Here is a 27966-nt window from a genome sequence, read left to right on the forward strand (position 1 = left end):
AGGTCAACAAATGGGAACACAGTAAGTAGATCTTAAAATGAGAGGGATTCAATCCAGAATCCGGTGTGGCTTAGTGCATTAAGTGCCAGCACATAAAGCTGGAAACCCGGGATGGAATCGCGGTGTCGGAGTAAAATTTTTCTCTGTTCTACCGATCCTTCACATCATAGTGATGTTAAACAGTACTTTAAACCAATCTGACTTCAAAATACTGTTGAAAACATGGACCATGATTCAAGCCACTGATTAAATTGCAAGCGGTTTAAATTAAACGCAGTTTAAACTACTATTGAGATTATTTCCCTTAAACAAGGGTTTTGTTTGTATAATACATCAAAACATTTCCCATATATAGCTAGACACTGGTTATTCATTCATCGCTCATGCATGGTTTATTAGAATAACCGTAAATGGCATGTATATGGTGGAAGTAGAAAGGGCATTAGCCATGAATTGCAAGTTTTCAGTAGAACAAAAGCAAAGTTTGAAATGAGAACCAATAGCATTACGATGGGATGGAAATCTCATGCTCTACATTATTATGAAAGAAGATAGACCTATGGAATTTTATAGGCTACCATTTGGAGAAGTACATTTTTGTATTGAAATTGAGGTTATAAGTAGGAACCAGATTTTTATGTAACAACAAGATGTGAAATAGTTATGTAAGAAAAATTAGCTGAATATATACCGAAATATGTAAAATCATGCAAATATGTAATATCAATATCTGCAGGTATAGGTTAGGTAAGACTCTCTAGTTGTGATTTCATAGAACACCCGACTTTTTTACCGCACACTTGTCACGTTACTATTCTTCTATGTGTAGTGAAAGCTTCGTCCATCACAGTCCATGATTTTATTTTTGTCGTTAGGGTTCAAGATACAGAGGCCATTTTGTTAGTTAAAAGCAGTAGATAAACTCACTTGCCCTTTATACTGTAAGTACCAAAACTAGGGAACCGAGTCAAATCAATGACACATCAGAACTGTTTCACTTTACTAGATTAAGAGAAAATAAGAGGAGATGTGGGACACATGCATTTTAGCTGCTCCCTGTAAGAAACGAAGTACCTACTAAAACCTCAAACTATAGGCATTTACAAACTTTTGTTTGAAAAGTGACATTCCTGTCCCATTCAGAAGGGCAGGAATATTCCAGCCGAGAACCATACTTTCTAATTGCTCGGAAAATCCCATTTCCGTACAGATCTACTAAATTTAAAGTAAAGAGGTCAAGCAATAACCTGAAAAGCTATTTATTTAAATCTTTCAACATCTTTCTGGTTTTTTCCTTTACTCTAACCTCTTTTCAAAATTCGGCTACTTTATTGCGGCTCATGTCAGACTTGGCACAGGTTTTCCCTGGAAGGATCAGGAAGAGGGTGGGTAATGTTGCAAATTGCATGGGAACGGCTTGGTAAGACGTGTGTAGAACAATTACAGTTGGAGACAAATCATGTCGTCGTCATTCCACTCCACTGCATGAAGGCAACGCTACTTTCTGATCGATATATCCTTTCTTGGATAGGTAACAAGGCTTTTTAAATCTGTGTATTTGAAATTGTAAACTTCCCCAGCAGAACTTTTTTTTTTTTCTTTTAGAGAAGTAAAAATTAATAAAACCTCAAAATATGTAGATTTATGTAATAGCAAACCATAATATGTAATGTGGGGTAAATATGTAAAAATATGTAGTATCAAATTGTAATATATTAATGGTAATTACAAGATTTGCAAAGATTTGTTATTTACATACGGTTAGATTGAAAGGAATATAATACGTAATTACATAAAAATCCGGTCCCTAGTTATATGTCAAAGCCCTTTTCGCAGATTATCTTGAATATAGGTTTGTTTTTATGTCTATGACTTTGTGTATTATTAGATACTGTATATTGTTAATGTTGATTGTGTTTTATTCTTTCTTGTTCGTACTATAAATACATTTTGTTCACAGTATTGCAGTTATCCATAACAATGGAATGCCAAGTTACTTTTTCAATATTGCACAAGATGACGACGCACATGGTGGCAGAAAGATATTCAAATGTGACGTTTGTGGAAAGCAAGTGACAAATCTGACACTTCACGCACGCGTACATACTGGCGAGAAGCCATACCGTTGTGATACGTGTGGGAAATATTTCTCGCTGCTGGGAAATCTCAGAAAACATTTATTGGTACATACTGGCGAGAAACCATTCAGTTGTGACTTGTGTGGGAAGAGTTTTTCACAATCGGTGCAAGTGAAACAGCATGCTACCGTACACACAGGCGAGAAAGCGTTCACTTGTGTTGTGTGCGGGAAGAATTTTGCGCAATCGGGATATCTGAGAAAGCATATACGCTTACATACTGGTCAGAAGCCGTTCAAATGCGACATTTGTGGGAAGGTTTTCTCGTTTTCCGAACATTTGACAAGACATAAACGCTCACACACGGGTGAGAAGCAATTTCAGTGCGACATTTGTGGGAATGTCTACGCCCATTTGATTGATCTGAAAAGGCATGTAGTGCGTCACGACGGAGAAATGCAATGAGAATTAAGATCTAAGCTCTTTTTAATTTTTATGGAAAAGCATGCACTTCTATACAGCAGACAGCAAGCATTCAGTTGTGATGGGTATGGAAAATCTGTTTATGCTCGACCATGCCGAAATGTAGTAATTATACACCTGGTAGTCGACCTGGTTGGCGAGTTTGTATAGCGCTGGCCTTCTTTGCCCAAGGTTCCGGGTTCGATCCCGGACCAGGTCGATGGCATTTAAGTGTTCTTAAATGCGACAGGCTCATGTCAGTACATTTACTGGCATGTAAAAGAACTCCTGCGGGACAAAATTCCGGCACACCAGCGACGCTGATATAACCTCTGCAGTTGCGAGCGTCGTTAAATAAAACATAACATTTTTTTTTAACATTTACACCTGGTAGCAGTACTTTAATGCATGTCATTAAAGTACACCTATTCATTAAAGTTAGGTTTTCGATTATTCTCGGATATACAATCGAAAGATAACGAGGGAAACGTCACGGAGGCTGGAAATCCAATGCAGTTGCAGAAGATTATGTTCTGTTACTACAATAATTGGCGTTAATTGTAAATAATAATACAAATAAATTCAATTTTTCATCTCGGTTTTTCAATTCTAAATCAATTTCCAGGTTATACCAAAATTAGTTCATGTTATTCTCTACATCAAGGTCAATGACATTATTGTTCCTCGGAAAAAATCAATACTTTCGCGTCTGCGCACATCTCACACGAGCTATGCACAAGGTCACTTCCGATCTTGAGTCAGATACAAATAAAATGACACTTCTGAATAATTTCAAGTTAGAAATATGGACGAGCATAAAAAGTCGTATGAAACTTGCCTATAATGGTAATTAAGACGCTCGTATGAAAATTATGAAACTCGCTTGCGCTCGTTTCATAAACAAACATACTTGCGTCTTAATTAATATCATTATAGGATCGTTGCATAATGTACGATTAAGAAATATATCGGCTGTCCACATGAAGTCTTTACAATTTCTGATGTAAATAAATTATTGATACACGATATCTGGACGAGGGCTTGTGAATATTAACCAGACAGTGGAAGAGATTGTGGACAGTTAAGGAGATGGCACTGTGTATCCTGGTGATCGAGACACGACAGAAACATAGATTCAACATCACGTCTGGACCCAATATGGAATAGAACCGCAATCACGCCAACAATCCAGGAGTGGCACCGAAAATTTATAGAGACTGGGATTATGCTGCGTCAAAAGGGCACTGGGTGCATTTGTCATTGAAGAAATCCTTCCTTGGCGTCAGTTTTAGCCAGCATGTCGACAGCAAATGCTGTGCGGCGTGGACGATTATCTAGCTGAATTTATACGCATACAGCCCAAGATTCTTGTAATGGACTTTGTGAATAGTCGACTGTGGGAATTTCAATTTCCTGGTAGCACTGAAAGTGCACTTACTACAGCTTACTGATCGTGTCTCGATAAACCAGGATACACATTGTGCCATCTCCTGAGGTATCAACATCTCCTTCACTGTCAGATTTCACCAAAATTCACATCTGCAGCTAAAAAACGCATTTCAACAATCCAACAAAATTCCCATAAAAACTTAGTTTCTGATTAACGTGCAAAAAACGGCATTCAGATATCAATAATTTGTTATTTATACCTGAAATTGTAATGGTTTCATGTGGACACCCTGAATATCATAAACCATACAACGCTGTTTAACGAAAAATCATTCAGTTATGATCTATGTTGAAAGAATTCGGAAATGAAAAGTCTCAGAATGTATGCCCGCTTACACACTTTTTGCTCTTTTCAGGAATTTGAGAGGTAGTGTAATCACTAAACCTGGAATTTTAGAGCATTAAAATGTATGTATATATACCTAAAATAAGTTTATAAAAATATATAAGAGCCATTTACAATTCTACAGCCCACTGCTATGGAATAACAGTTCATTGGTACCTATCCTGGGTATGATTAATCCACTCCATAGCATCATATCCCACCTCCCTCAAATCCATTTTAATATTATCCTCCCATGTATGTCTCGGCCTGCCCAAAGATCATTTTCTCTCATGGCTTCCAACTAACACTTTGTATGGATTCCTGGATTCAGCCATATGTATGGTGACCAGACGTCCTCTTTTGTTTCTTGTTTAGTGTAATCTCTCTTGATTTTGACATAAAAATTCTTCAAATTTGAGGGTCAGAATTAATTAGTCTTCGCATACAGTAACCCTACAAAGTCGGAATCCATGGTCCAATGTAGTGACTATTGTAACAGGAGACAGTGAAGTCTATTTTTCCTCAAATCTTAGGAATACTTTCAAGAAACCTTCAGGTACATCTCGACATAGGTTTAGAGATTGTAATGGGTCAGGTCATGAACTGTGAGAATATACTGAGCATCCACCATATAATTAATTGATATGCGCTTTATAGTTTGGAAAAACCGAAAAAAAAAAAACTAACCAAAATATCCGCAGAAGCATGACCTGTACTTCTAAAATAATCATATTTAAAACTAGTCGTACCCGTGCGATCCGCTGCACCTGTTAGAAATAAATATAAAGTAATTACATAATTAAAATAGAGCATTTGATCCAGGGAACATTCGTGTTTGATATAAGGATTAATCGTTTATTATGTTACTTAATTTAAATTGTATTTGCATAATTAAAATGCGATCATTTTGATCCAGAGACCACTCATTTGGTCATAAAAATTATTTTAGGAAATACAGGAAACGAATGTACAGAATAGCCTATCAAGTTTCCTGTGCATAAGAAGCTATTTTAATCTTACCTGTCCTCGATTCACTCAGAAGTTACTGTAATAACATTATAGCATTATGTCCATGTAGAGAAACTACACTTTCCAATGGTGAATTAATAATTAATTATACAAATCGGTTAATTTAGCTTAAGATATTACTTCATACAAAGACAGACACATTATCTGTAGGCTATCTTTCATAGCTTTCGATTGTTGCTGTCCAAGGCTCCTTATAGACGAAGTCATTTGTTTTTTAATTCATTACACGGCCTTAGATGGCAATTATTTTAATTTTAAAACTCATTTATCTCATTAAATATCAGTCGTATCAAAATTTTTCAAGGAATAAAACTTATCGGAAATTATTTTTAAAGAAACTTTTGTTATGTAACATTTTTCACAAAAATCAATAGTAAGCGAGATATTTCGATTTATTTAATTCAGGCCCTCTTATAACCCCCCCTTTCAAATAATGTATTTTGAATTCCATACAGGTTTCAGGGTGGTTAATTATATATGTTAGGACCAATTATTTTTGGAAAATCGAAAATTACCAGAAAAATTTCGGCTACAGATTTATTATTAGTAGTATTATTTATTATTATTGTACCTACAAAGCTTAACACAACACAATGTTTGAGATATTTCTTTATTATTTGGTTATTTTACGACGGTTTTTCTATTGGTATGGTTATATAGCGTCTAAATGAGATGGCAATAATGGAGCGAAATGAGTCCAGGGTCCAACAGCGAAAGTTATCCAGCATTTATTCTTAATGTGTTGAAGGAAAGCCCCGGAAAAAATCTCAACCAGGATTCGAACGCGAGTTACCTCATTTCACAGTCAGGAATCCTAACCAACGACATTCTCCTGCTGATCGCTATTTAGAGGACATAGGGGTATTCCTGAAAGAACTTCATTAATATGTAAAGATCTACTCAGTGTTCGATTTTATTTAGTAGGTTATTTTACGACGCTTTATCAACATCTAATGTTATTTAGCGTCTGAATGTGATGAAAGTGATAATGCCGGTGAAATGAGTCTGGGGTCTAGCACCGAAAGTTATCCAGCATTTGCTCATAGTGGGTTGAGGGAAAACCCCGGAAAAAATCTCAACGAGGCCAGCTGGTTTCGCGGCCAGAAGTGCTCACCGTTACACCACAGGTGTGGACTGTCTATTAATTCATGCCAGATTGTTTCTAGATTTTGTAAGAATTGAAGTTTATATAAGAAGGGGATTAAATTCAATAAATTTCAACACCAAAGTTTATTAGAACAAATGTATGATTTGTATTGTGTTATTTCATAAAGAAAAGAACATATATATTTGACACTAATCTAGGGTGACCATACGTCCTCCTTTTTAGGCGTTTGTCTGGGGTCCGGGCGGATTTTTAAAAAATCAAGAAATGCCCTCCTTTCCGTAATTTTTATGCATGATATTTTTAAGTTATCCGATTTGACGCCTTTTTCATGTAATTTGCCTGTAGATGGCAGCAGCATCGACGGAATATACTCTTTCTCTTTAATAATTGTAGTTCCCCTGACTTTCATTTGTACTTTATCTAACAGTAAAATTATTATTAAGTTTTATTATAATTATTTTGTAATAAAATAGATATTAACGTACTTTTAAGTGTGCTATAAGCCTAAATCTGTACTGTAAATATTTTGTAATAATATAGATATTGACGTAAATTAAATTATAATACAGATCTAAACCTAAATCTAAGTAGCCGCTGGCGTAGTTCAGTCGGCTAGTGCTCCGAAACGGCACTGCGCTCGGGCGCGTGTTCGATCCCCGCTTGGGTTGACTACTTGGTTCGGTTTTTTCCGATGTTGTCTTCATCCGTAAGGCAAATGTCAGGTTTCTATGGAAAATCTTCGGCCTCATCTCGCCAAATATCATCTCGCTATCACCAATCCCATCGACGCTAATTACCTGGTAGTTCATACAACGTCGTTATATAAACAAGTAAAAATAATAAATAAATAAATAAATAAATCAAACTACAAAACATTTTGTTCTCTTTTTTTCGGACAGTGTCCTCCTTTTTGAAGTTTTGTGGCCTCATTTTTATCGATATGAATCTGGTCACCCTGCACAAATCTCCATAATTTCAGATACTTTTATGAGACAACAAATACAGTTATGAAGTACAGTACGTATATTGCTTATTGCAGTGCTGCAATATCTAAAAACTGTACCCTCCCGTTATTGTTTGTGACTTTCAGGATCAGTAACAGTTTAAGTTCGGATTGTACCGTCATTTTAGTAGCCTATGTCTTACTGTATAGGCCTATAAATGAACATGATTTTCGGCAATAGGCTGTGAACATAAATAGAGAGTTTTCGCAAGGAGGAGGATCAGAGAGGGGTTGGGGTTAATTTATTTAGGCTTTTAGTATACCATGCATATGTTTTTATATAGAAAGTGAGATTCCTCAAGGCCTAGGATCAGGGACAGTTTGAGTTCGTCGTCTTCAGGCTTTTCGTAAGCCTTGCATATAGGCTAATTCTTTTGTTAGATAAGTTCACATATCATTATTTATCTCGGGCCCAAATTCTGAGTGTTTTCGCTGTTTTGTATAGTATAATGGATATATATAAATAAACTAAAAAAAAAAAAGCAGACTTGAAGTCGTCATATTTTAAACAATGTGTTATCACGGCATACTTGAACACGCTAAACTTGCTGATAATATAATTGTAATATTAGACGTACTTATTTCGTATTGGAAGACGTGGATAACGGTTGAGGGTATATACTGACATCAGGCATATTTTCTTCCACAAAGAGAAACGTACTTATTGTTATAAGGTATTCCACATAAGCCATACTGACTTCTTCAAAAAGTGACTTTGTTTCAAAGCGTGCCCTTCGCCATCTTTTCGAGTCTGTAGCCTATAAAAAAAAAGAATGGCGTCACGTTCCGAGGAGTTACGTTGCTCTACTGTAGTTTGAATGGAACCAGTGTGCGGTTTAATGCTGGGCCTACAGTTAATTGCTGTAATTAAGAAAATCTGGTATATGAACAATAGTTATCATTAAGTAATCATCATGCCTAGAAAGTGTTGTGTTCCTTTCTGTAAGTCAAACTGTCACATTGCTACCGAAGGTTATATAACGATGTTTTCTTTCCCAAAAGATCCCGATAGAAAGCAACAATGGTTAAATTCCATTCCTAGGGACAATTTTCAACCCAGTACTACCGCCGCCGTATGCATTAAACACTTTTCCGAACAAGCTATTGTGCGGGAAGATAGAGCAATTCGAAGTGATGGTAGCGTCCTTGTTGTGCCTAGGAAAATACCTAAACTCACAGATGATGCAGTTCCTTCAAAATTCCCAAATCAACCATCATCTATAACTTCAGAATGTAATTTGAAAAGTAAAGAACCAGAAAAAACAGAAAAGCAACAAGAGGCGATAGCATCACCAACAACTGTAGAAACAGCAACCATTACAGAAACACCGACTACAATAGCAACAGCAGGAGAAATTGCAGCAACACCAGAAACAACCACAGCAACAATAGGTAGGTCCATGAAATCAAGTGTTGGTGTTTTGGAATTTTTTTTTCTTTCGATTTATTGTGATCCGTAGATTTTATATCAGCAAATAAGCTTCAAGATGTGTAACAGGATAAGAGTTACACACTTTCTTGGTGAGATGAAGTGAGGCTGAGGATTCGCCTTAGATTACTTGACATTTGTCTTATAGTTGGGAAAAACCTCGGTAAAAATCCAACCAGGTAATCACCATGTTGGAACCTAATCCAAGCCTCAGCACAGCCCCAGATCAGCTGGCAAGCGAGTCTGCGGAGAATATAACCCGAGCAATACAAAATTATGCAATATATAGCAAGCGGATTAATTCAATTTATAAGCATATCAATTAGCTATAGCTATAGAAATAGACAATACATATCAAGTAGACCAATTCAAGTTACAAGCATAAACAATTTAGGATAAACTCGAGAACACGGACTGCACCCTTTCCCTCTTACTTCAAAATTCCAACCTTGTGCACACAAAATAAATTATTGGCACTGAAGAGTGCCTTTTCGTAAATATAATGATGCGCATTCGACAAACGCAGACAAATCTGCTCTTTTTAGTATTTTAAGACTTAATTTGGTAGGTGCAGTCCGTGTTCTAAAATTTTCCCACAATTTATTAGTTAAACTGTACAAAGATATGTAATACATAGCAAGCTGATTGATTCAATTTACACCATTTAGTTTTCATCAGCCAAGCTACACAAAAATCTACAATACGTAGTAAATAGATTCATTAAATTTACAAGCATATTTTAGTTAACCTATACAAAATTGTAAATTTCATATCAAAATTAGGTTAATTTAATTTACAAGCATAAATAATTCATCAGTTGAACTGTAAAATATAGAATACAGTACATAGTAAACAGGTTAATTCTAATTTCAAGGATATTTTAGTTGAGCTACACAAAATTGTGCCATTCATATCAAGTAGATTAGGCTAATTGAATTTACAAGGCATAAACAATTCATCAGTTGTGAAGAAGGTATGAGTAGGCCTATGTAGACATTTGATTAATTCTGTTCTGAATTTCCTCTCGTGGTCCTTCAAAGCTTTAAGATAATTAGGCAGAGCATTGAAGACTGGAATACAAGATAATTGAACTCCTTTTTTATATAAGTTATATAATATAAAACAGCTTACACTGACGGAGGATAAATGGATGTCTGATTTGTGTCTTCTATTACAAATTATGAAGATTTTTATTTGTACTAAATGTATCTTGGTTTTTAATATAAAACTTCATTAGGGAAAGAAACTGCTCATAATGTGAAGTCAAGATTTCTCAATTTTGGAAAAATCTTTTTTCATCATGTCCTTCTATGCCATTATCCTAATAGTTATACGTGAGGTGAATGTCTCTGATTATTGGCTCCCTTCATCAATGATATCAACATAGCGTTAAGAGTTTAGTAGGAGACAGGAATGCGAAAACTTCCTTATGTCTTTGTGACTTCATAATATGTCTTCAATTCTTCATCTTTCTTAGTAGGTTAAATACTATACCCACGCGCACAAAGTAATACAGAGATGTGGAATTAGATATTATTTAGTAAGGTAGTAAATCTGCCTAAATAGCTTACATGATGCGTGTAAATTAAAATTTATTTTAATTTCTTTTCAGTAGTGATGGATGTAATCAAGAAAGAACCTGGGGTCGACGCTATCTCTATACAAACAAGTGATAACAGAAATGTAGAAGAGAAGAAACCTATGCTTGAGGTAGCGTATATTAAGAGTATATTACTATTTAGATTATTTCGTTTATATGACGTCATTCCATTTTCGGCCAATGAAGTGTAATGAAATTTTGAATTCCAACCAATCACAGTCATACATCGCGATAATTTCTGCAGCTCGATTTATCATCAATTTATCGCATGGTCGTTCTTTTGTTTAGTCAGTGTCGCCAACTGTTTCCACGCATATCGATGAGCATGAATCCATTGTATACTAAGTAAAATATGAAATCCAACTTCCACATTTACATCATCATCATCATTATCTAATTACATGTCCATTGCATCTAAAGAAAATTACACTCCTGCATAACAATTTTTCATTTAATTAATGCATTAATCAGGTTATTTGTAATTGTACTATAAAATGGTTAAATTATATTATGATGTTAGAAGATAATGAAAAGGTATTTCTGTTATTATAACAAGAGAAAAACGCAGTACATGTACTTAACATTTTAAAATCTGTATTTCCCTTTTCTCAATAGGCATTACTGAATAACATTCAATTTCTTTATTGCAGTAATCGTTATTCGTTTGTTTTGATTTCACATTTCTGAATAGGTTAAGTATTTATAAATACACAATTATTAACATTTTGTGAGCGAATTTTACGAATATATTATTTACATTTTTATTTTAGTCACGAAATAGTAGTAATAAATGTCACTCGAGGTTTCCCAAATAAATCTCAGACCTCTTGTGACATTATTATAGATAATTCCATGGAAGAACTGGGCCACAGGAGGCACGGTGATTTTTTTTTTTTAACAATTGAAGAGGTGGATTCTAAACTGGTTTAAGTTCAAATGACAAATTATGAGAAAATTGACAAAAACTGAAAAAATAAATTTGGCAGTCTTAGATCCGTTTAGAGAAACATATGCAGACACAAATTCAAGACTTAAGAGAGGTTTTTTTTTAGTTAGCTATTTAACGACGCTGTATCAACAATGTAGCATTGATGAGATTGATGATAGCGATATGGTATTTGGCGAGATGAGGCCGAGGATTCGCCATATATTACGTGGCATTCTCCGTACTGTTGTGGAAAACCTCGGAAAAAACCCAACCAGGTAATCAGCCCAACTGGGGATCGAACCCGCGCCCTAGCTCAACTTCAGGCCGGCAGACAAGCACCTTAACCGACTGAGCCACACTGATGCCTAGGAGAGGTTAAATATTTTTACACAGTTATATATAGGTTTGGAAAGATTAAATTAAAACGGAAATAAAGCAAATTGAAATAAAAAAAGGGTTTTGGACACTTTCGAATACATCTCTTCAATTTCATATTGCTTTTGCTATGGTGTTCAGTGAAACACTCACAATGTATTTACGTTGTTCTCCTGACAAATTAATTCCTTAAAGTAACAGATTATGGATGTTTGAAATGGCTTGCTACTAGTTTAGTGAGGAATGTTGCTCGTTAGAACATGTCAGAAAACGATGGCCTCATTTATTTCTTACTTTAGTTACAGTTTTCAGTCGCAGACTAAGTAGCGTGTATTCCTACTTATTTCGCTGTGGTAATAAAAGGAAAAATGTGACGAGTGCACTTATAGTTTCAGATTTATTGAACACTAAACAGAAAATAGTACTGTTGGAGTAGTTGGTAATCCTCGTAAGTGCCGACTAAAATTATATCTCATTTTGAAATTTGATTTACATTTCCTGCCATATAGTTTGCTAATGATTTGACATAACCTGTATTTAGAAGTAAATTCTTTTTCTATATAGAATTGGAAATTGGATTGAGCAAGTACAATATTATACAGCATTTGACCGAAATAACTCCGTTTAGATGTTGTATACAGAGAAAAAAAAATGGCCGTATCTTTAACTTTTAATTATATCGATTGTGATTTTATGATGTTTTTTTTTTTTTCTTGTAATCTCGGAACAACAAATCAAAGAACACAGAATAATTTGAATAATATTAGCTGTACTCTTTGATCAAAATAAAGCGTGATAATCGATCAGACTCAGTTATACCACAGTCTAGTATATACAGTCACGAAATTTGAGTTTATGGGGGTACCACGAACAATAGACTGTGCAGGTACTATTTCGCATTGTCTGTAATGACGGGATAGTAGCGATCCTAGTAGTTAGCAACTATCTATGGATGCATATTTACTACGTATTGAGCTTCGTGACTGTATATACTAGACTGTGGTTAAACTATCCATACATAGCGTGACACACGGGATGCAATAAGGAATCTTAGTTATTGATTAACTTTTAGCTGTATTATTATAAGACAGGTAAACGTTTTTATATTCAATTCAGTTTATTAAGCCATTAAACATACAGTGATAGACTTCGTCACAATAAAGAAGGGAGGAAAAAAAACATACATTTGAAAATACACATATAATTGAAAACAGTAAAGTTTAATTAGAATGAAAACACAAAACATTTTGGAACTCTAAAATTATTGAAAACACTTCACTCTTAATGTAATATTTGTAAATATATGTAAATAACTTTATTTATTAAAAAACAATTTCGTATGAATTTATGTTAAGGAACTCATCTACAGAGTGGAAAGGATTAATTAAAAGCCAATTATAAAATCTAGCTTTGAAACTATTGGTTGGGAACTTATTATATTGACTGGGAAGCTTATTATATAATTTCATTCCCATGACAGAAAAATTTGTACTAGTTTTATGTAATCTACAGTATGTGATATGAATTTGTTCACTACTTTAATTTCATGATAATGTATATTGGCTATTAATGAGTAATTGTCTATATTTTGTGGAGTGTAAAGGACTAGGTCGTATATATATATATATATATATATATATATGTATATATATAAATTTGTGACAGTTAATATCTGTGATCTGTGGTAAGAGTGTTTATTAGTGAGACCGTTATTTTATTTTGTAATACTATATTCTTGTATTTTGCAGTATGGAAATTCAGTAGACCTGCCCATGACTGAAATAAGCAGAGAAACTGTGGACCATTGCTCTGATCTGAAATCAGAGATGACATTTGCGGAAACTCCAGAGATGATTGAATTTCCCATAGTGAAGACTGAAGTTGAGGTGAGTGCAGTTTATGAAGTGTGTCGGTCGGTAGTTCTCTCTCTGTTAATTTTACTGACTGAATTGGCTGCTACAATCAGGTGACCGATATTATCACTGTTGCCGTGATGTTTTGTATTCCTTCATCCAACAGTCTTTCATGGATTGAATAGGTTTAAAATGAAATCTGTAGCATATAACTAGAGCCCAGATATTTAGGCATTTCTAAGAGTTGAAATAGGCAGGCAAAATAGGCAATAAAGACGTAAAAAAAGGACAGAATAATCTTTGAAAAAGGCATTATAAATTTTAAAAAGCGTAATATATTTTAGTAATAAATTTAAATTATATTAACATAACTCTCATATTTACTTCTTAGGTGACACATCTTGATTTATAACATACTTTTTTTCGTGATTAATTGTCTTTTCACAAGCCTTACATTCATAACAAAACTGTTCCATCAGTTGAAAACACATGGGCACCAAATTCAGTAACGTAACCATGAAGTTTACTTTTCAATGGTTTACTGAATTTAGGCATTCTAGCTAACCGATCTTATACCTTCTGTCACCCGACAATAACTGACTGTTCCTCACTCAAATTTCTTTCTCCTACAATAATAAACATGTGTAGGACAAAATTGTAACAGTAAGATTTGAAAATACGAAAGCAAACATTTTCAAATGCTACGTGACAATTTCTATGAGAACGAGCTTAATATTTAAAATTATAAAGCTGATTGTTGGAACTGTGAAGACATGACAATATTATATTTGTAACTGTGGATTCTCGATCATTATTCATATTACACCAATAGTAATAAAGCACGATTATTAGGAGATTAAGCACCGAAATAAATTACTTTTATGCTCGACCATGCCGAAATGTAGTAATTATACACCTGGTAGCAGCCCTTAAATGGACCTCATTAAAGTACACCTATTCATTAAATTTGAGGAGTTCCACCAATCAGAAAACACCATTGTAGCAATATGAAAGCGCAAGTATCGATTATTCTCGGATGTGCAATTGAAAGACAACTAGCGAAACGTCACGGAGGCTGGAAATCTAATACTGTCGCAGAAGGTTATGTTCTGTTACTATAATAATTAGCGTTAATTGTAAATAATATTCAAATAAATTCAATTTGTCATCTCGTTTTTCAGTGTCTAAATCAATTTCAAGGTTATATCAAGATTAATGTTTACTTTACTCTCTAGATTATATCAAGGTCAATGACATTTCTTTCTCGGAAAAAATCAATACTTTCGCGTCTGCACACATCTCACAATTTACGAGATATTGCACAAGGTCAGTTCCGCTCACCAGTCAGATAAGAATAACATGAATACTTATGAATAATTTCAAGTTAGAAATATGGTCGAGCGTAAAAGTCGTATGAAACTTCATAAACATACTCGCGTCTTAATTACTGTAATACCATTATAGGCTCGTTGCATAATGTATTATTATTGACTATTGTTAGTAAAATGGATCATTGTTTCAGATATTTAAATTACATACACTTTACATTACAATGAATTAGAAAATTTCAGATAAACAAGAAATATAGCTTTAAAATGACAAAAAAGGCATTATTAGTAAGAAACACCTTAAAAAGGGAAAATAAAATTTGGCCCTATCACTTTGATTTACTCCAAATCACATTTATGTCTATGCAAATAATGATTTACTTCCACCCAGTAAAAAAGGCATTTTGCCGAACATGGCTGTACATATAACCTAGCCTGCATTCGCTGCTCATCTATTATTGTCCCATATCTCGGTTTTGCATAATTTTATTTTACAGAAAGAATCATGTGAGTGGGGACACTTGGAGGAGGAGGCGAAGGTCGAACTCCAGGTAACTGCTGAAGACGAAGTCTCAAGTGAGAGGTAAATGAATTGTGTTAGGCTTTACTTCTTTCTTGATTTCACTCCCTGAATTTGTTTAAATATGAGGACCGCTCAGAAAGTAATGCTTAAGTAGTAATGTGAAAAATTTGAATTTGGCACGATTCCTCAAACATTCTTCTACATTCTACTGCAGTAACTGCGCCATAAGTCAACAGATGGCAGTACTGTATCTGTTTAGAAAATGGCTGACATCGACGTATGTATGAGACAGTGGCCAGGAGGTGAAACTTCCATTTGCATTCATGAAAGGCTGAAGAAGGTTTATAGAGATGCTACAGTGGATGTCAGCACTGTTAGACCAAGGGTTCGTCGTTGTACAGAAGCTGAAAGGGAAATTGTTGGCTGATGAAAAGCGAAGCGGTCAGCCAGTTGGTGACTTCACACAACATCCAGCGATATGACGAAATCTTAGATGATGACGGCTTGGTAACAACAGATGAATTGTGTCGCATGCTTTCCATCGGTAAAGGCTGTTTGTTCAAGCTGGGTACAAAAAATGTTAACCAACTAGAATGAAGAGGCAAGGAAAACAATAGGCCCCGATCTGTTGCAGCACTTCATTGTGGAGTGAGAGGAGTTCTTGGCGAAAATTGTGACTGGAGATGAGACTTGGGTTCATTTTTTTGAACCTGAGTTCGAAAGGTAGTCTTGGCGAAGAGAAAATATTCGAAACTATTCGATCTGCATGTAAATTTATAGCAGCAGTCTTGGGATGCGGAGGATGTGATTTTGGTTGACGTTTTGGAGCAGGGGCGCACAATAAATTCTGTCCAATACGTCAAAATCATCAAGAAGCTTATAACCCGTCTTCAGTGTGTTTGTACATCGAAAAACTATGGCGAATATTCTTTTGCACGACAATACAAAATCCCACTCCAGTCAATACACCACTGGCGAACATTGGTTGGAAAGTCTTGCCTCACCCACCATACAGCCCTGACCTAGCACCATCAGACTTCCATCTGTTCGGTCCACTAAATGAAGGTCATCATGGGCATCAGTTTGAAGAGGAGGAGACCCTGAAAAATTCCGTGTGCTAGTTGCTGAGGAAGAAGGACCTTGATTTTTACCTCTCAGGAATACATGCTCTTGTTTCAAGGTGGACAAAAGCTGTGGAGAAAGACGGAGATTCTATTGAAGAGTGATTAAATTAATCGTTATTGTTGTGGCTGTTATGCTGTGTAAATTGGAAGATAAAAAAATGCATTACTTTCTGACCGTCCATCTGCATGTCTGTCTGAATGTCCGCTATTTTATTACCAAGGGTAACTATATAACTATAGTTTTCACTATTGTGCTGCTCTGTGTATCGAAAGTATTACTTGGCTTTATTTATTACCGCGCTATATTTTGTTCAAAGAGTACAGCTACAGTAATGTTATTCTAATTATTCTCTATTCTTTGATTACACGGCAACCATCGTGATATAATGAGAATTTGTACGAACAGCTGTTAGAGAAGCGACTATTTTTTTCTATATACACAACACTCGAACAGGAAGTTTGGTGTGTATAATTATAATTCCCATGCATAGGTACCAACTAGTTAGATACTATAGAGAGGCTGAAGACCTCTGATAAGCGCTCCCTGCGGAGGCCAACAGTACTATGGATCGTTCCCTACAAAACATGGCGGTCTATAGTACCGCCAGCCTCCACAAGAAGTGCAAAGGTACATTGCAACGAGTTGGTATATGTATTATATTTTTAAGATACATCAATATTTAATTTAAACATTTCGCTGTAGGTTTTGTAAAAAGCTGATTTATAAATGAAAAAGTAATAATTAAGACTTTAAAATTTCCAAAAATGTCTCATTCCCTCGGATTTAAATGAAATGTACCGTAAATCATAATAATCGTTGCTGGATAATTAATCCCTCTCATTACAAGGTACCATTGCCACAGAGAATTATAAGATAAGACGGACTGAGCATAAGCGAAATATCTGTATTAATAAGTTTGTACCATCAAGAGTTTAGTATTTACTGTTTATAGGGCCTACTCCAATTTTCTTTTTATTAATGCGTAGGGCTCTTTTTGTTAACAAAGAGGAAAGTTAGCACTTGCATCACACACAATTTGTCATTATTGTTCAAAATAACGTAAGAACGGTTTTATTCAGCAAAAGCCTCTGCCTAGTTGCGAGACACGTGTGAGATCAATGTTTGTTTCAAATTATATTAGACTACACGATGTCTCCATCACGCGAAAAGAAGTGTAGCTAGCTGTGGCTCCTGTTGTTTCTGATAACAATGTTAATCGTAAGTATCTTATCGTTTCAATAAATGTGGTGAGTTATGATCATGAGTAAGTTTCTATTAGTGTCATTCTTTAATTATTATGTTGCATGCTAAGAGGTTATTTGTAGTTTTAATAATTGCAGTTTTCAAAAGATCTCTGTGTTAATTCCAATTTCAAATGAATTTTTCTCAATAACTTAATTACTGGATATTTTTTTTTTAATTTTCGCCACTACCTTTCCTATATTTTACTCCTATTAGTTACATACGTCATCTCTCTTGAAATCACCTGGTGAGCACTGAATTACATAATTTCATATTAGGTTAGATTAGCTGTAAGGTAATTAAATTTGTGACGAAGTCGAAAAATTATTTATTTTTCTTCTGTCGATTAAATTCATCCGTCTTTAGGTGCTTTGCTTTGGTTGTATCGAGTATAGCTTGTCATTTAATTGCTGGGCTATATTTAGTGAAACTAATAAAACATAGGTCTACAGCTGTTATAAAACGTAAAGTTTTGTGTGTATTTTACTTTTTACTTATTAACATAGTCTTAATATGTAACTCAATTCGCAATAATACTGACTTCATCACAGTCATTTCCTACAACATCCGAGCCACGCCCCTTTGTTTTGACTAACCGAAACATGGCGGACCAATGTTTAATTGTCTTCAACTTTCTGAGGTCTTTGACCTCTCTGTAGTATCTAACTCGTTGATAGGTATACAATGCTATATACTTTCATATTAGTAACGTTTTTATGTCTCAGTGCTGCATAATATGTCTGGTATATGAATTATACACAGTTTATTAATAACACTATAAGTGTAATGTAATATATCGAGAGTTTCAGACAACCTGTATCATCCCTTTTTCTCAAAAACTCTATGATATTGGTTGTTGATAAAGGAATTTTGATAACCAAAACCTATGTAAAGAATCGATTGGCTATAGCGTCATTTCCTGTAATAAACCGGAAGTAGCGCTACCTGTCGTCAACAACATACAGCGTTTCTCAGTAGATACCATTTTTGTTGCTTTGTGACTAAACAATAAAAGTTATAAAAAAAAGGTTTCAGTAAAAGTTGTTCTTTTTAAAAGTAGTTTCCAATGGTACCTCCAATGACCCATGTTCGCATTTGAAATTTCGAAGTTGACCACAGGTTGCTCTACTTCCGGTTTGTTACGGAAAATGGTACTACCACCAATCGATTCTTTACATAAGTTTAGGTTATCAAATTTTTTATGAACAACCAGTATCGTATAGTTTTCGAGAGAAAAGGGTGATATGTGTGGCCTGAAACACCTGGTATATCTATGGTGCGCGGTAAAAAATATCATTAGTCTTAAGTTGCAAATTTTGAGTAGAACAAAAAGAAAGTTTGTAATGAGGACCAAAAGCATTGTGATGGGTTGGAAATATGACGCTCATTACGGGACAAGATAAAACTATGTCCGTTTGTAGCATGTAAAGAAGTACTTATTTTGTCTTGATAATCCATTTTGAATCTTGCGTACACTTCTTTTAACGCTTGAATATAAGTAATTGATTAACTAGCGGACTTACTCGTGTTAATTATGTAAGTCTGTGTGGCTTACAGCTCTTTCGGTGCTTCATCACACTATCGTCAGAGTCTACTAGATCTCGGCGTCATCTCGAACTTCTCTGCCTGTTCTGATTTGAACAATATGAAATATACAGACACACTAAAACACACCCTGATCAAATTCTCAACACACAGATCAATTTCAGTACACACACACTATTTGACTCCACTTTTCAACTCCTTTCAACAATCAAACGCACCCACACAACAGGCAGAGAAGTTCGAGATGACGCCGAGATCTAGCAGGCTCTGAGGATGGAGCGTGAAGCACCGAAACAGCTGTAAGCCGGACAAATCTTACATAATTAACACGAGTAAGTCCGCTAGTTAATTAATTACTTACTTATTTTGTGTTTAGATGGAAATCATCAATTTATGACTTTTCACTTCGCATCATAGATATATCTGTGTTAGTATATGTATGTTAGTATGTGACTGTATTTTAGATATTGTGTTTATGTTGACAGTTTATTTTTTTAGTCTTAATTGATCCTACTAAAATCAGATTTTGTTCACAGCAGTAATGGAGTCTCATCTAACAGTGGCAATATTGCACCTGATGGCTACGCGCTTTGTGGCAAGAAGATATACAAATGCGAGATTTGTGGAAAGCAAGTGACAAATCTCACACTTCACGCACGCGTGCACACAGGCGAGAAGCCATACCGTTGTGATGTATGCGGAAGGTTCTTTGCATTACAGGGGAATCTCAGAAAGCATTCAATAGTTCACACGGGCGAGAAGGCATTCAGCTGTGATGTGTGTGGAAGGAACTTTGCGCAATCGATACAGCTGAAAAACCACGTTACGTTGCACACAGGCGAGAAGGCATTCAAATGTGTTGTGTGCGGGAAGAGTTTTGCTCTGGCGGGATATCTAAAAGAGCATGCTCGCTTACACACTAGTGACAAGCCGTTCAAATGCGACGTCTGTGGGAAATGTTTTACGTTTTCAAAATATCTGAGGAGACATGAAAGCTCACACACACGTAAGAAGCCATTCCGGTGCGAAATCTGTGGGAAAAACTACGCCAAATTGATTAATCTAAAAAATCACGCTGCCCTGCACGCCGGACAACAGCCATGACTTAAGATGTAAGCGTATTCGACTTTTCTGATCAAACATGTAGCGAGAAATCATGTTTGTGGAAATTATGTTTAAAAATTGATGTTACCGTTAAAACCAGAATTCCGTCATAACCAGTTTCAATTACTAAAAACTATTTTATGCTCGACGATGCCGAAATTTAATTATACACCTGGTAGCAGCCCTTCAATGCACCTCATTAAAGTACACCTATTCATTATAATTCAGTTGTTCAGCCAATCAGAAATCACCATTGTAGCATTATAAAAGCGCAAGTATCGATTATTCTCGGATATGCAATCGAAAGACAACTAGCGAAACGTCACGGAGGCTGGAAATCCAATACTGTCGTAGAAGGTTATGTTCTGTTACTGTAATAATTAGCGTTAATTGTAAATAATATTCAAATACAATTTGTCATCTCGTTTTTCAATGTCTAATTTAATTTCAATGTTATATCAAGATTAATATTTAGTTTACTCTCTAGATTATATCAAGGTCAATGACATTCGTTCCTCGGAAAAAATCAATATTTTCGCTTCTGCGCACATGTCACAATTTAGAAGATGAGTTCCGCTCCTCACTTAGGTAATCATAACATGAATACTTATGAATAATTTCAAGTTAGAAATATGGTCGAGCATAAAAAGTCGTATGAAACTTGCCTATAATGGTTATTAATACGATCGTATGAAAATTATGAAACTCGCTTGCGCTCGTTTCATAAACAAACATACTCGTATCTTAATTACTACCTTTATAGTCTCGTTGCATAATGTACTATTAAGGAAGAGTAGGTAGATAGCAAGTTTTCGTAAGATATAGAATCATTGACAGGTTAAGTTTGATTTGTTTTCGGTTTTGTTTTTTAAAAGCCTAAATAAAACCAAACATAATCTATTAGCCATTCTGTTGTTGTTGATCAATGCTAAGGATCATGGATTTCTTCGATTCTCCTGCAGGCGTCCCAATGGTATTTGATGTGCTGCTATGGTAAATCTGGATCTGTTTTCTTAATTGCTGGGCATTGTAGCAAATATTTTTCATCCATGATGGAGTTCTGATTTCTACAGACAGTGTACTATGGATGTTGTTAGATATTAATATGATGCAGACGAGAAGCGAGAGAATCATGTTCAGTGGTTAAGCGAAAGCCTCTTTTCGTGATAAATCTGGGATGTTATTACTGTCTAGCAGAATGTTCGCTTTTCTTCAGGAATTCCGAGATTTAAACAATGAAAGGAGATTGTATTATTTTTAGTTTTTCTGATGTTTGTTCATTTTTTGGCCAGGAAGTCGGACTTCTCATTACCTACTGTTCCACAGTGTGAGGGTATCCATTGAAAAACTACCTCTTTACGAAGCCCTTGTTGCATTAGAAGCAGAAAAAATTTCGTTTACTGGTCTATTTACTGGAGGCTTGATGTTAATGCTTGGAGTCCAGATTTGCAGTCACTAAGTATACCGCTTTGTTAAATTTATGTACGTGATGGAAAAGCTGTTTCAGGGCTGTATTGATTGTTACTAATTCACCATCATAATGTTGCAAGGAATATGCAAAAGCTGAGAAGTCACTCTAGATTCCTGCTTCAGCAGTACTGTGTTTATCAAGAACACATCCATCTGTATAAATATGAACCCATTCAGAAGTTGGAATATCTTGTACATATTGTTTCAATAGCTAATGATTTTAATACTGATTGGTTAATGTTTTTTTTTCCTTGGTTATTTAACGACGCTGTATCAACTACGAGATTATTTAGCGTCGATGGAATTGGTGATAGCGAGATGATATCTGGCGAGATGAGGCCGAGGATTCGCTATAGATTAACTGACATTTGCCTTATGATTGGGGAAAACCTCGGAAAAACCAACCAAGTAATCAGCCCAAGCGGGAAGCGAACGTGTGCAGCACTGGGTTATCATGACGACAACGAAATTGATTAGAATAATGAATACATTTCAGAATACTTCACTAAAAAACGAGAGATGTACCAGAAACCAAGTCTCGCAACAAATATTCAGCTAATATGTCATAATTTAAATATAAGACAGACAGGTTAGCTACAATTTTATTTATATATTAAATTTTATACCTGTATTTTATATTTTACATCGTTAATCATCACAAGTTTATCTGAAATAGTTGGTTCAACATTATATTATAGGTTGTGTTTTAATCAGTTTGTACAGATTCCACAACAAGACATGAAATGTACAAGATATTGTATAAAAAAATGCCTGACGATGCCCGAAGGGCGAAAACGTTTTCTTAACTTTCATAATACCAATGATCATTTACATATGTAAATGTCATTAATTTTTTTAAATTGTGATATGTCAATTAGACTGAACATGAAATAAAACAATATTATATTATATCATATTGTATTGACTATCTGAATATCTTTCATCATGCTTTCTAAGAAGAGATCCATCTGTATAAATATGAAGCCATTCAGATGTTGAATATCTTGTACGTATGGCTTGAATAGCTAATGATTTTAATACTGATTGGTCGATGTCACATTTTGCAGTGATGTATTGTATCAGATCATTTTCTCAGTAGATTCTAGATCTTATAGAAACTCGCTTTCTATGCATGTACATTTTGAAACTAGTTTTTACTAGATGGAATTGGTTTTGACGGATTTCGAGTTTTAACGGAAATAGATACACTTCAAATATTTTGGATTGCTACAAACAGGCGAGAAGGCATCTGGCTTTGATGTCGAAAGAATTTTTCGCATAAACACGTTTACATAAGTTTTGAGCTGCAGTGTCTGTTAATATGTTTCTCGCTTTCGAGATAAATGAAATAACATGTAATCATTGGTTCAGGGATTTTAGAGCATTAAAGTAAGCATCTCAAATAAGCTTACTATGATAATATAGGCGTTTTAAAATGCTATAACAGACTATCAGAATTATATTTTTTTTATATTATAGATATATTAATTTGTCCTACAGAATTTATCTGTAATATTGACACTTAATATTTTTAGGAGAAAAATTCGCTCCGGCACCGGGGATCGAACCCGGGTCCTTGGTACTTCATACCAAGCGCTCTGACCACTGAGCTACGCCGAATTCAATCACCACAGCACCGGACCGAACTCTCCTTCGATGTTTCCCTTTCTGGCCTGATTCCAAGTTAGGCATATACAGGGTGGACCATTTAAGTTGATACTGTACAATATCTCCAAAACTAAGCATTGTAGAAAGAAATGTCTTGAATAAAAGTTGCTTGATATTATGGGGAAAAGTAAATGCCATTTGTTGTGTTTTATTTTGAGGACGTTGTGATGGTTATTTTAGGATCAATTTAATTTTTTTAAATAGGAACCTACATTTTTTATGTTGTTTTCTCATTCTTCATAAAAAAAACTAAACTTTTGTATGAAGCACTTTGCAATTGTTCTTACACCAACGTAAATAACAACAAAATTATGAATGGCTGTGTACGAAGAGCGCAATGATTGGACCCATTCGAAACAGTCCAGCATCACAGTAGGCGAGGAGGCAATGAGACATTGTGTCCGTTCTTTTATAACCATTTGTGGACCATTTAAGTTGATACTGTCCAATATCTCCAAAACGAAGCATTGTAGAAAGAAATGTCTTGAATAAAAGTTGCTTGATAATATGGGGGAAAGTAAATGCCATTTGTCGTGATTTATTTGGAGATCGTTTGGATGGTCATTTGAGGGTCAAGGTACGTTTTTTAAATGGGAACCAATATTTTTTTATTTTGTTTTCTTATTCCTCATCACAAAATAAACAGATTTTGTAAAACCATTTTGTAGTACATGGTTCTTTCACTGGTGCAGTGGATCCACCTGGACTCGAAGGCAGCTGCAAGTACACTAACGACAGATACAAGGAAACCGTCCTACCGTGGAAAGTAAACTAAACAAAGTGCTTCATACAAAAGTTGTTCAGTTTTTTATGAGGAATGAGGAAACAACATAAAAAATGTAGGTTCCCATTTAAAAAAAATTAAATTGACCCCAAAATAACCATCACAAAGTCCTCCAAATAAAACACGACAAATGGCATTTACTACCCCCATAATATCAAGCAACTTTTATTCAAGACATTTATTTCTACAACGCTTAGTTTTGGAGATATTGTACAGTATCAACTTAAATTGTCCACTCTGTATATGTTGACGTGTATATGTATGACTGCCATTATACTAGGAGTGCACTCAATTGAGTGACTCTTTGGTCGGTGCTGTGGATTAAATTAGGCGTAGCTCAGTGGTCAGAGCGCTTGGTACGTAGTACTAAGGACCCGGGTTCGATCCCCGGCGCCCGAATGAACTTTTCTCCTAAAAATATTAAGTTATATTTTTTTGTAACAAACAAGTTTATAGCATAAAAATTCCAACCCTTTCACTTAAAATTAGCTGGAAACTGTCCACACAAAAGCTGTGCCTTTTATCAGTATTAACTCATGTTCTATATCTTAATAAATATCTCTGGTTGAGGTTCTAGCTGATAAGTACATCTCACTTGACTGTGTGTGTCAGAGGAAGTCTGATTAACAGTTTTAAAGGCATGTCGGTCCGTTAAGTACAATACCAATTAATGGGCGAGTTTTATACAGTCAATACTTAACAATATTACATACATTAACCAACATGCCTTTAAAATTGCTAAATGCCAATCAGGCAAAAATCATGAACATGTTTAACGACTGTTTTTAACTATAATATCTTATCTGTTCATTTTATGCCAATATGTTTTACTTTGACCTGAAGACATAAAGATTTAATGTATGTAATATTGTTAAGTATTGACTGTATAAAACTCACCCATTAATTGAAGTCTGATTAGGTTAATATGTTACTTCTCAGCGATGTATGGACTGGAGGGGGAAAGGAACTGACCACTCTACCCCATTATCTTCTGGATTACTTGCCTCATAAGTGAAGCCATTTTAGTATCACGTGCGTTTTAAACCTGTCATCGGATAATTTGCTGGACAACAAAAATATTTATAAAAGTGGAAGTATAGCTCTACAATTATTCGCCCATTAATGCGAGATATACAACCACTTAGAATTAGAATGATTGGCAAATATTGATTATTTAGAATTAGTTTAAATTGATAATGTTTGTAATAGTAGTCATCTTAATAAATAAAAGTAAATGCATTAACTGATATATAGTGTTCTCTAACAGTTTACTGTTAGAATAAGACCACGTGAAATAATCAGGTTAGAGATAATTTGTACAATTTAGTGTGGAGGTCTCAACTTAAGACAATTAAGGCATTGAAAAAAAAAAAATTAATATGTCTGAATCCTAATAGTTTTAACTTACGTGCATTGTAGCAATATCAGTACTGCTCGTTAATTCATATGTTCAGAAGTATGAAAACATGTGCTTATAATTTAAAATATGGTTTGCTGTTAATTTGATACCATATAAACAGTGTAGACAACACATAAGGAAGGCGTATGCATTGTTTAGTTTGTATCTATTATTATACTACTAAACAAATTTAAACTGAAATTTAAAAAATCATGTGGAAATAAGCATTTCAGGCTGTTAAACCAATAAATAAATAAGCATTGATCCAAATACTCCTCATTTCTCATGAAAAACAAGAAAAAAAGACTATGCTGCAATGGACTATAGTGAACGTTATGTTGTCAGCAAACAGCTGGATACATTAAGAAGATTGATTGAAGAAACTACCCAATGTTGAACAATTTCATTAATCCAGTGATTGATAATTAAATTATCTGTCAACAAGCCACAATATTTTCACAGTGAACTAATACTCTTTTAAGTCTTAAGATGACGCAATACTTAGGCTGTGTCTCAAAGATCAAGTCCATACTACACACTAGTGACTAGCAACTAGGTGACTTGTAAACTACACACTTAGGGAGCTTTGAACATGTATGCTTGAAACACGGCCTTCTTCATAGATTATTTTTCTAAAAACCATGACATCACGGTGCAGCGCTAAATTAAGAAGGCAGTGTCCTAGTGCAGTTTCATTACGAACTATGTGGATATATTACAATAATGTTTAAAACATTGTACAGAAGGTACCGGTACTAACAATGCCAGTGTTCAAAGTTAACGTGTTATTCTACATTGTATTAACATTATTTCATTTCCAAAGCATTTTCAGATTTAATAACCCTAATTGCTGATGAGGTATCCATGTTTGTTTAGTGAACAAGTCAGCAATCAAGCAAGCATTTTCGTTTACTAGCTACTACGGACTTGATTGCTATGGACTATGTAGCTTTGGATCATGACTTCTGACGTCACATCCGGCTATTTAGTCAGCAATCTAGTTCACTTCAGCTGAAAATGTAGCTTTGAGACACGGCCTTAATTAATAATATTTTGTTAGTTACAAATATAACCTTTAAAAGAATTGGAAAGGTATTTGCGAGTAAATTTGTTGTAACCCGGCTCTCGTTTTATGGAAAATGAATCTATTATGATATTGCTTATATTCTAAAATAATTGTCCTATGTGGATTACAACTTTCATCCTTCAAGTTTTAAGAAAATAATTCTTTTTTACAAAAGAAGTTGATACTTGACTCACTACTGCACTGATTATATGAAGAAATTATTTCACAGTAAACTAGGATAGTAAAGGTAAAAGGTATCACCGTAAAATAGGGTGAATAGGGACAAATAATTACTATTTCATATTCCTTTGTGTTAAAGATTGAATGTAATATTAATAGTGTTTATGTTTTTATTTATAACGAGTGAACAAATAAAAACTCTTATTATTATATTTAGCCTACTCTTTGACACGAAGAAATAAAGATTAGTGAAATTCATCTCTATTTACCCCATTTTACAATACTTACGCAAATTTCATGTTCGTTTACGAATAAAATAGTCCTATGATGTTTTAAATGGCAAATGAATACAAAGAAATTAATAATTACACTTTTGCAAATGAGGACAGTTTTTGCAAAACTTGCTAACTGCAAAATTTGCAAAATTGAGATTTTGGTGGATTTATTAACATAAACGATGCTAAAGTTATCTTAGTAAAATTATATAATTTCTCTTCATTATATTGTGTCAAATTGTGATGGTTGCACTAATAACCTATTTGTCTTCATTCAGTTTTTTTGTCTCTCCTGTAAAATTTACTTTTTCAGTTAGCAAGTTTTGCAAAAACGGTCCTCAAATATTTTGTCTCATATAAAAGAAATAAAATGAAACTTTTCTCAACTTCTGTGTTTCGTACTACCTGACATTGTCCAATAAGGTAAACAAAACAGAAGACTATGAATTAGCTTCAATTCAGTCACTTTTATCATTTTCATTATCATTTCCTCTCACAGTTCTTGCACAGTTGCTTTCTTCAGCTTGTATTCTCTGCAAAAATGGTAGTTTCTTCAAAAAAATATTTTGTAGTTGTGGTACTGGTATGTACTTTAACATCGTCCTCAGATCAATCATT

At 34.6% G+C, this 27966-nt stretch overlaps 2 protein-coding genes and 1 non-coding gene across 7 annotated transcripts in view; 2 read left to right on the forward strand and 1 right to left on the reverse strand.

Moving 5' to 3' along the window:
- Nucleotides 1–4772, forward strand: part of LOC138692040 (zinc finger protein 239-like) — a 44174-nt gene extending 39402 nt beyond the window's left edge. For all 3 annotated transcript variants that reach the window (XM_069814872.1, XM_069814873.1, XM_069814874.1), the window contains one exon: nt 1961–4772. In XM_069814872.1, coding sequence (XP_069670973.1) covers nt 1961–2543 — 583 coding nt within the window. In that variant the 3' untranslated portion in view covers nt 2544–4772. The remainder of the gene's footprint in view (nt 1–1960) is intronic.
- A 3146-nt stretch (nt 4773–7918) lies between these two features.
- Nucleotides 7919–27635, forward strand: LOC138692043 (zinc finger protein 99-like). 3 transcript variants are annotated; one of them, XM_069814879.1, is made up of 5 exons: nt 7919–8846; nt 10496–10593; nt 13535–13672; nt 15465–15550; nt 19939–27635. In XM_069814879.1, the coding sequence occupies exons 1-5, from the start codon at nt 8369–8371 to the stop codon at nt 20504–20506; spliced, it is 1368 nt and encodes a 455-aa protein (XP_069670980.1). In that variant the 5' UTR covers nt 7919–8368; the 3' UTR covers nt 20507–27635. The 3 variants fall into 3 exon arrangements, with proteins under 3 accessions (XP_069670980.1, XP_069670982.1, XP_069670981.1); XM_069814881.1 differs by having other exon boundaries at nt 7920–8846; nt 10499–10593; XM_069814880.1 differs by having other exon boundaries at nt 7922–8846; nt 19942–27635.
- TRNAF-GAA (transfer RNA phenylalanine (anticodon GAA)) lies at nt 23524–23596 on the reverse strand. Its single transcript has one exon. It is a non-coding gene; the product is annotated as a tRNA-Phe (tRNA).
- Nucleotides 27636–27966: the final 331 nt, after the last annotated feature.

This window comes from Periplaneta americana, chromosome 16, assembly GCF_040183065.1.
Source record: "Periplaneta americana isolate PAMFEO1 chromosome 16, P.americana_PAMFEO1_priV1, whole genome shotgun sequence".
NCBI classification, from domain to species: domain Eukaryota; kingdom Metazoa; phylum Arthropoda; class Insecta; order Blattodea; family Blattidae; genus Periplaneta; species Periplaneta americana.

What these genes read in the sequence shown, in the direction of transcription:
- LOC138692043 (XM_069814879.1), top strand. Translation starts at nt 8,369, where the DNA reads ATGCCTAGAAAGTGTTGTGTTCCTTTCTGTAAGTCAAACTGTCACATT. An exon ending in AGAAGAAACCTATGCTTGAG is followed by an intron (nt 10,594 to 13,534) that starts GTAGCGTATATT and finishes TGTATTTTGCAG; the next exon opens with TATGGAAATTCAGTAGACCT. An exon ending in GACGAAGTCTCAAGTGAGAG is followed by an intron (nt 15,551 to 19,938) that starts GTAAATGAATTG and finishes TTTTGTTCACAG; the next exon opens with CAGTAATGGAGTCTCATCTA.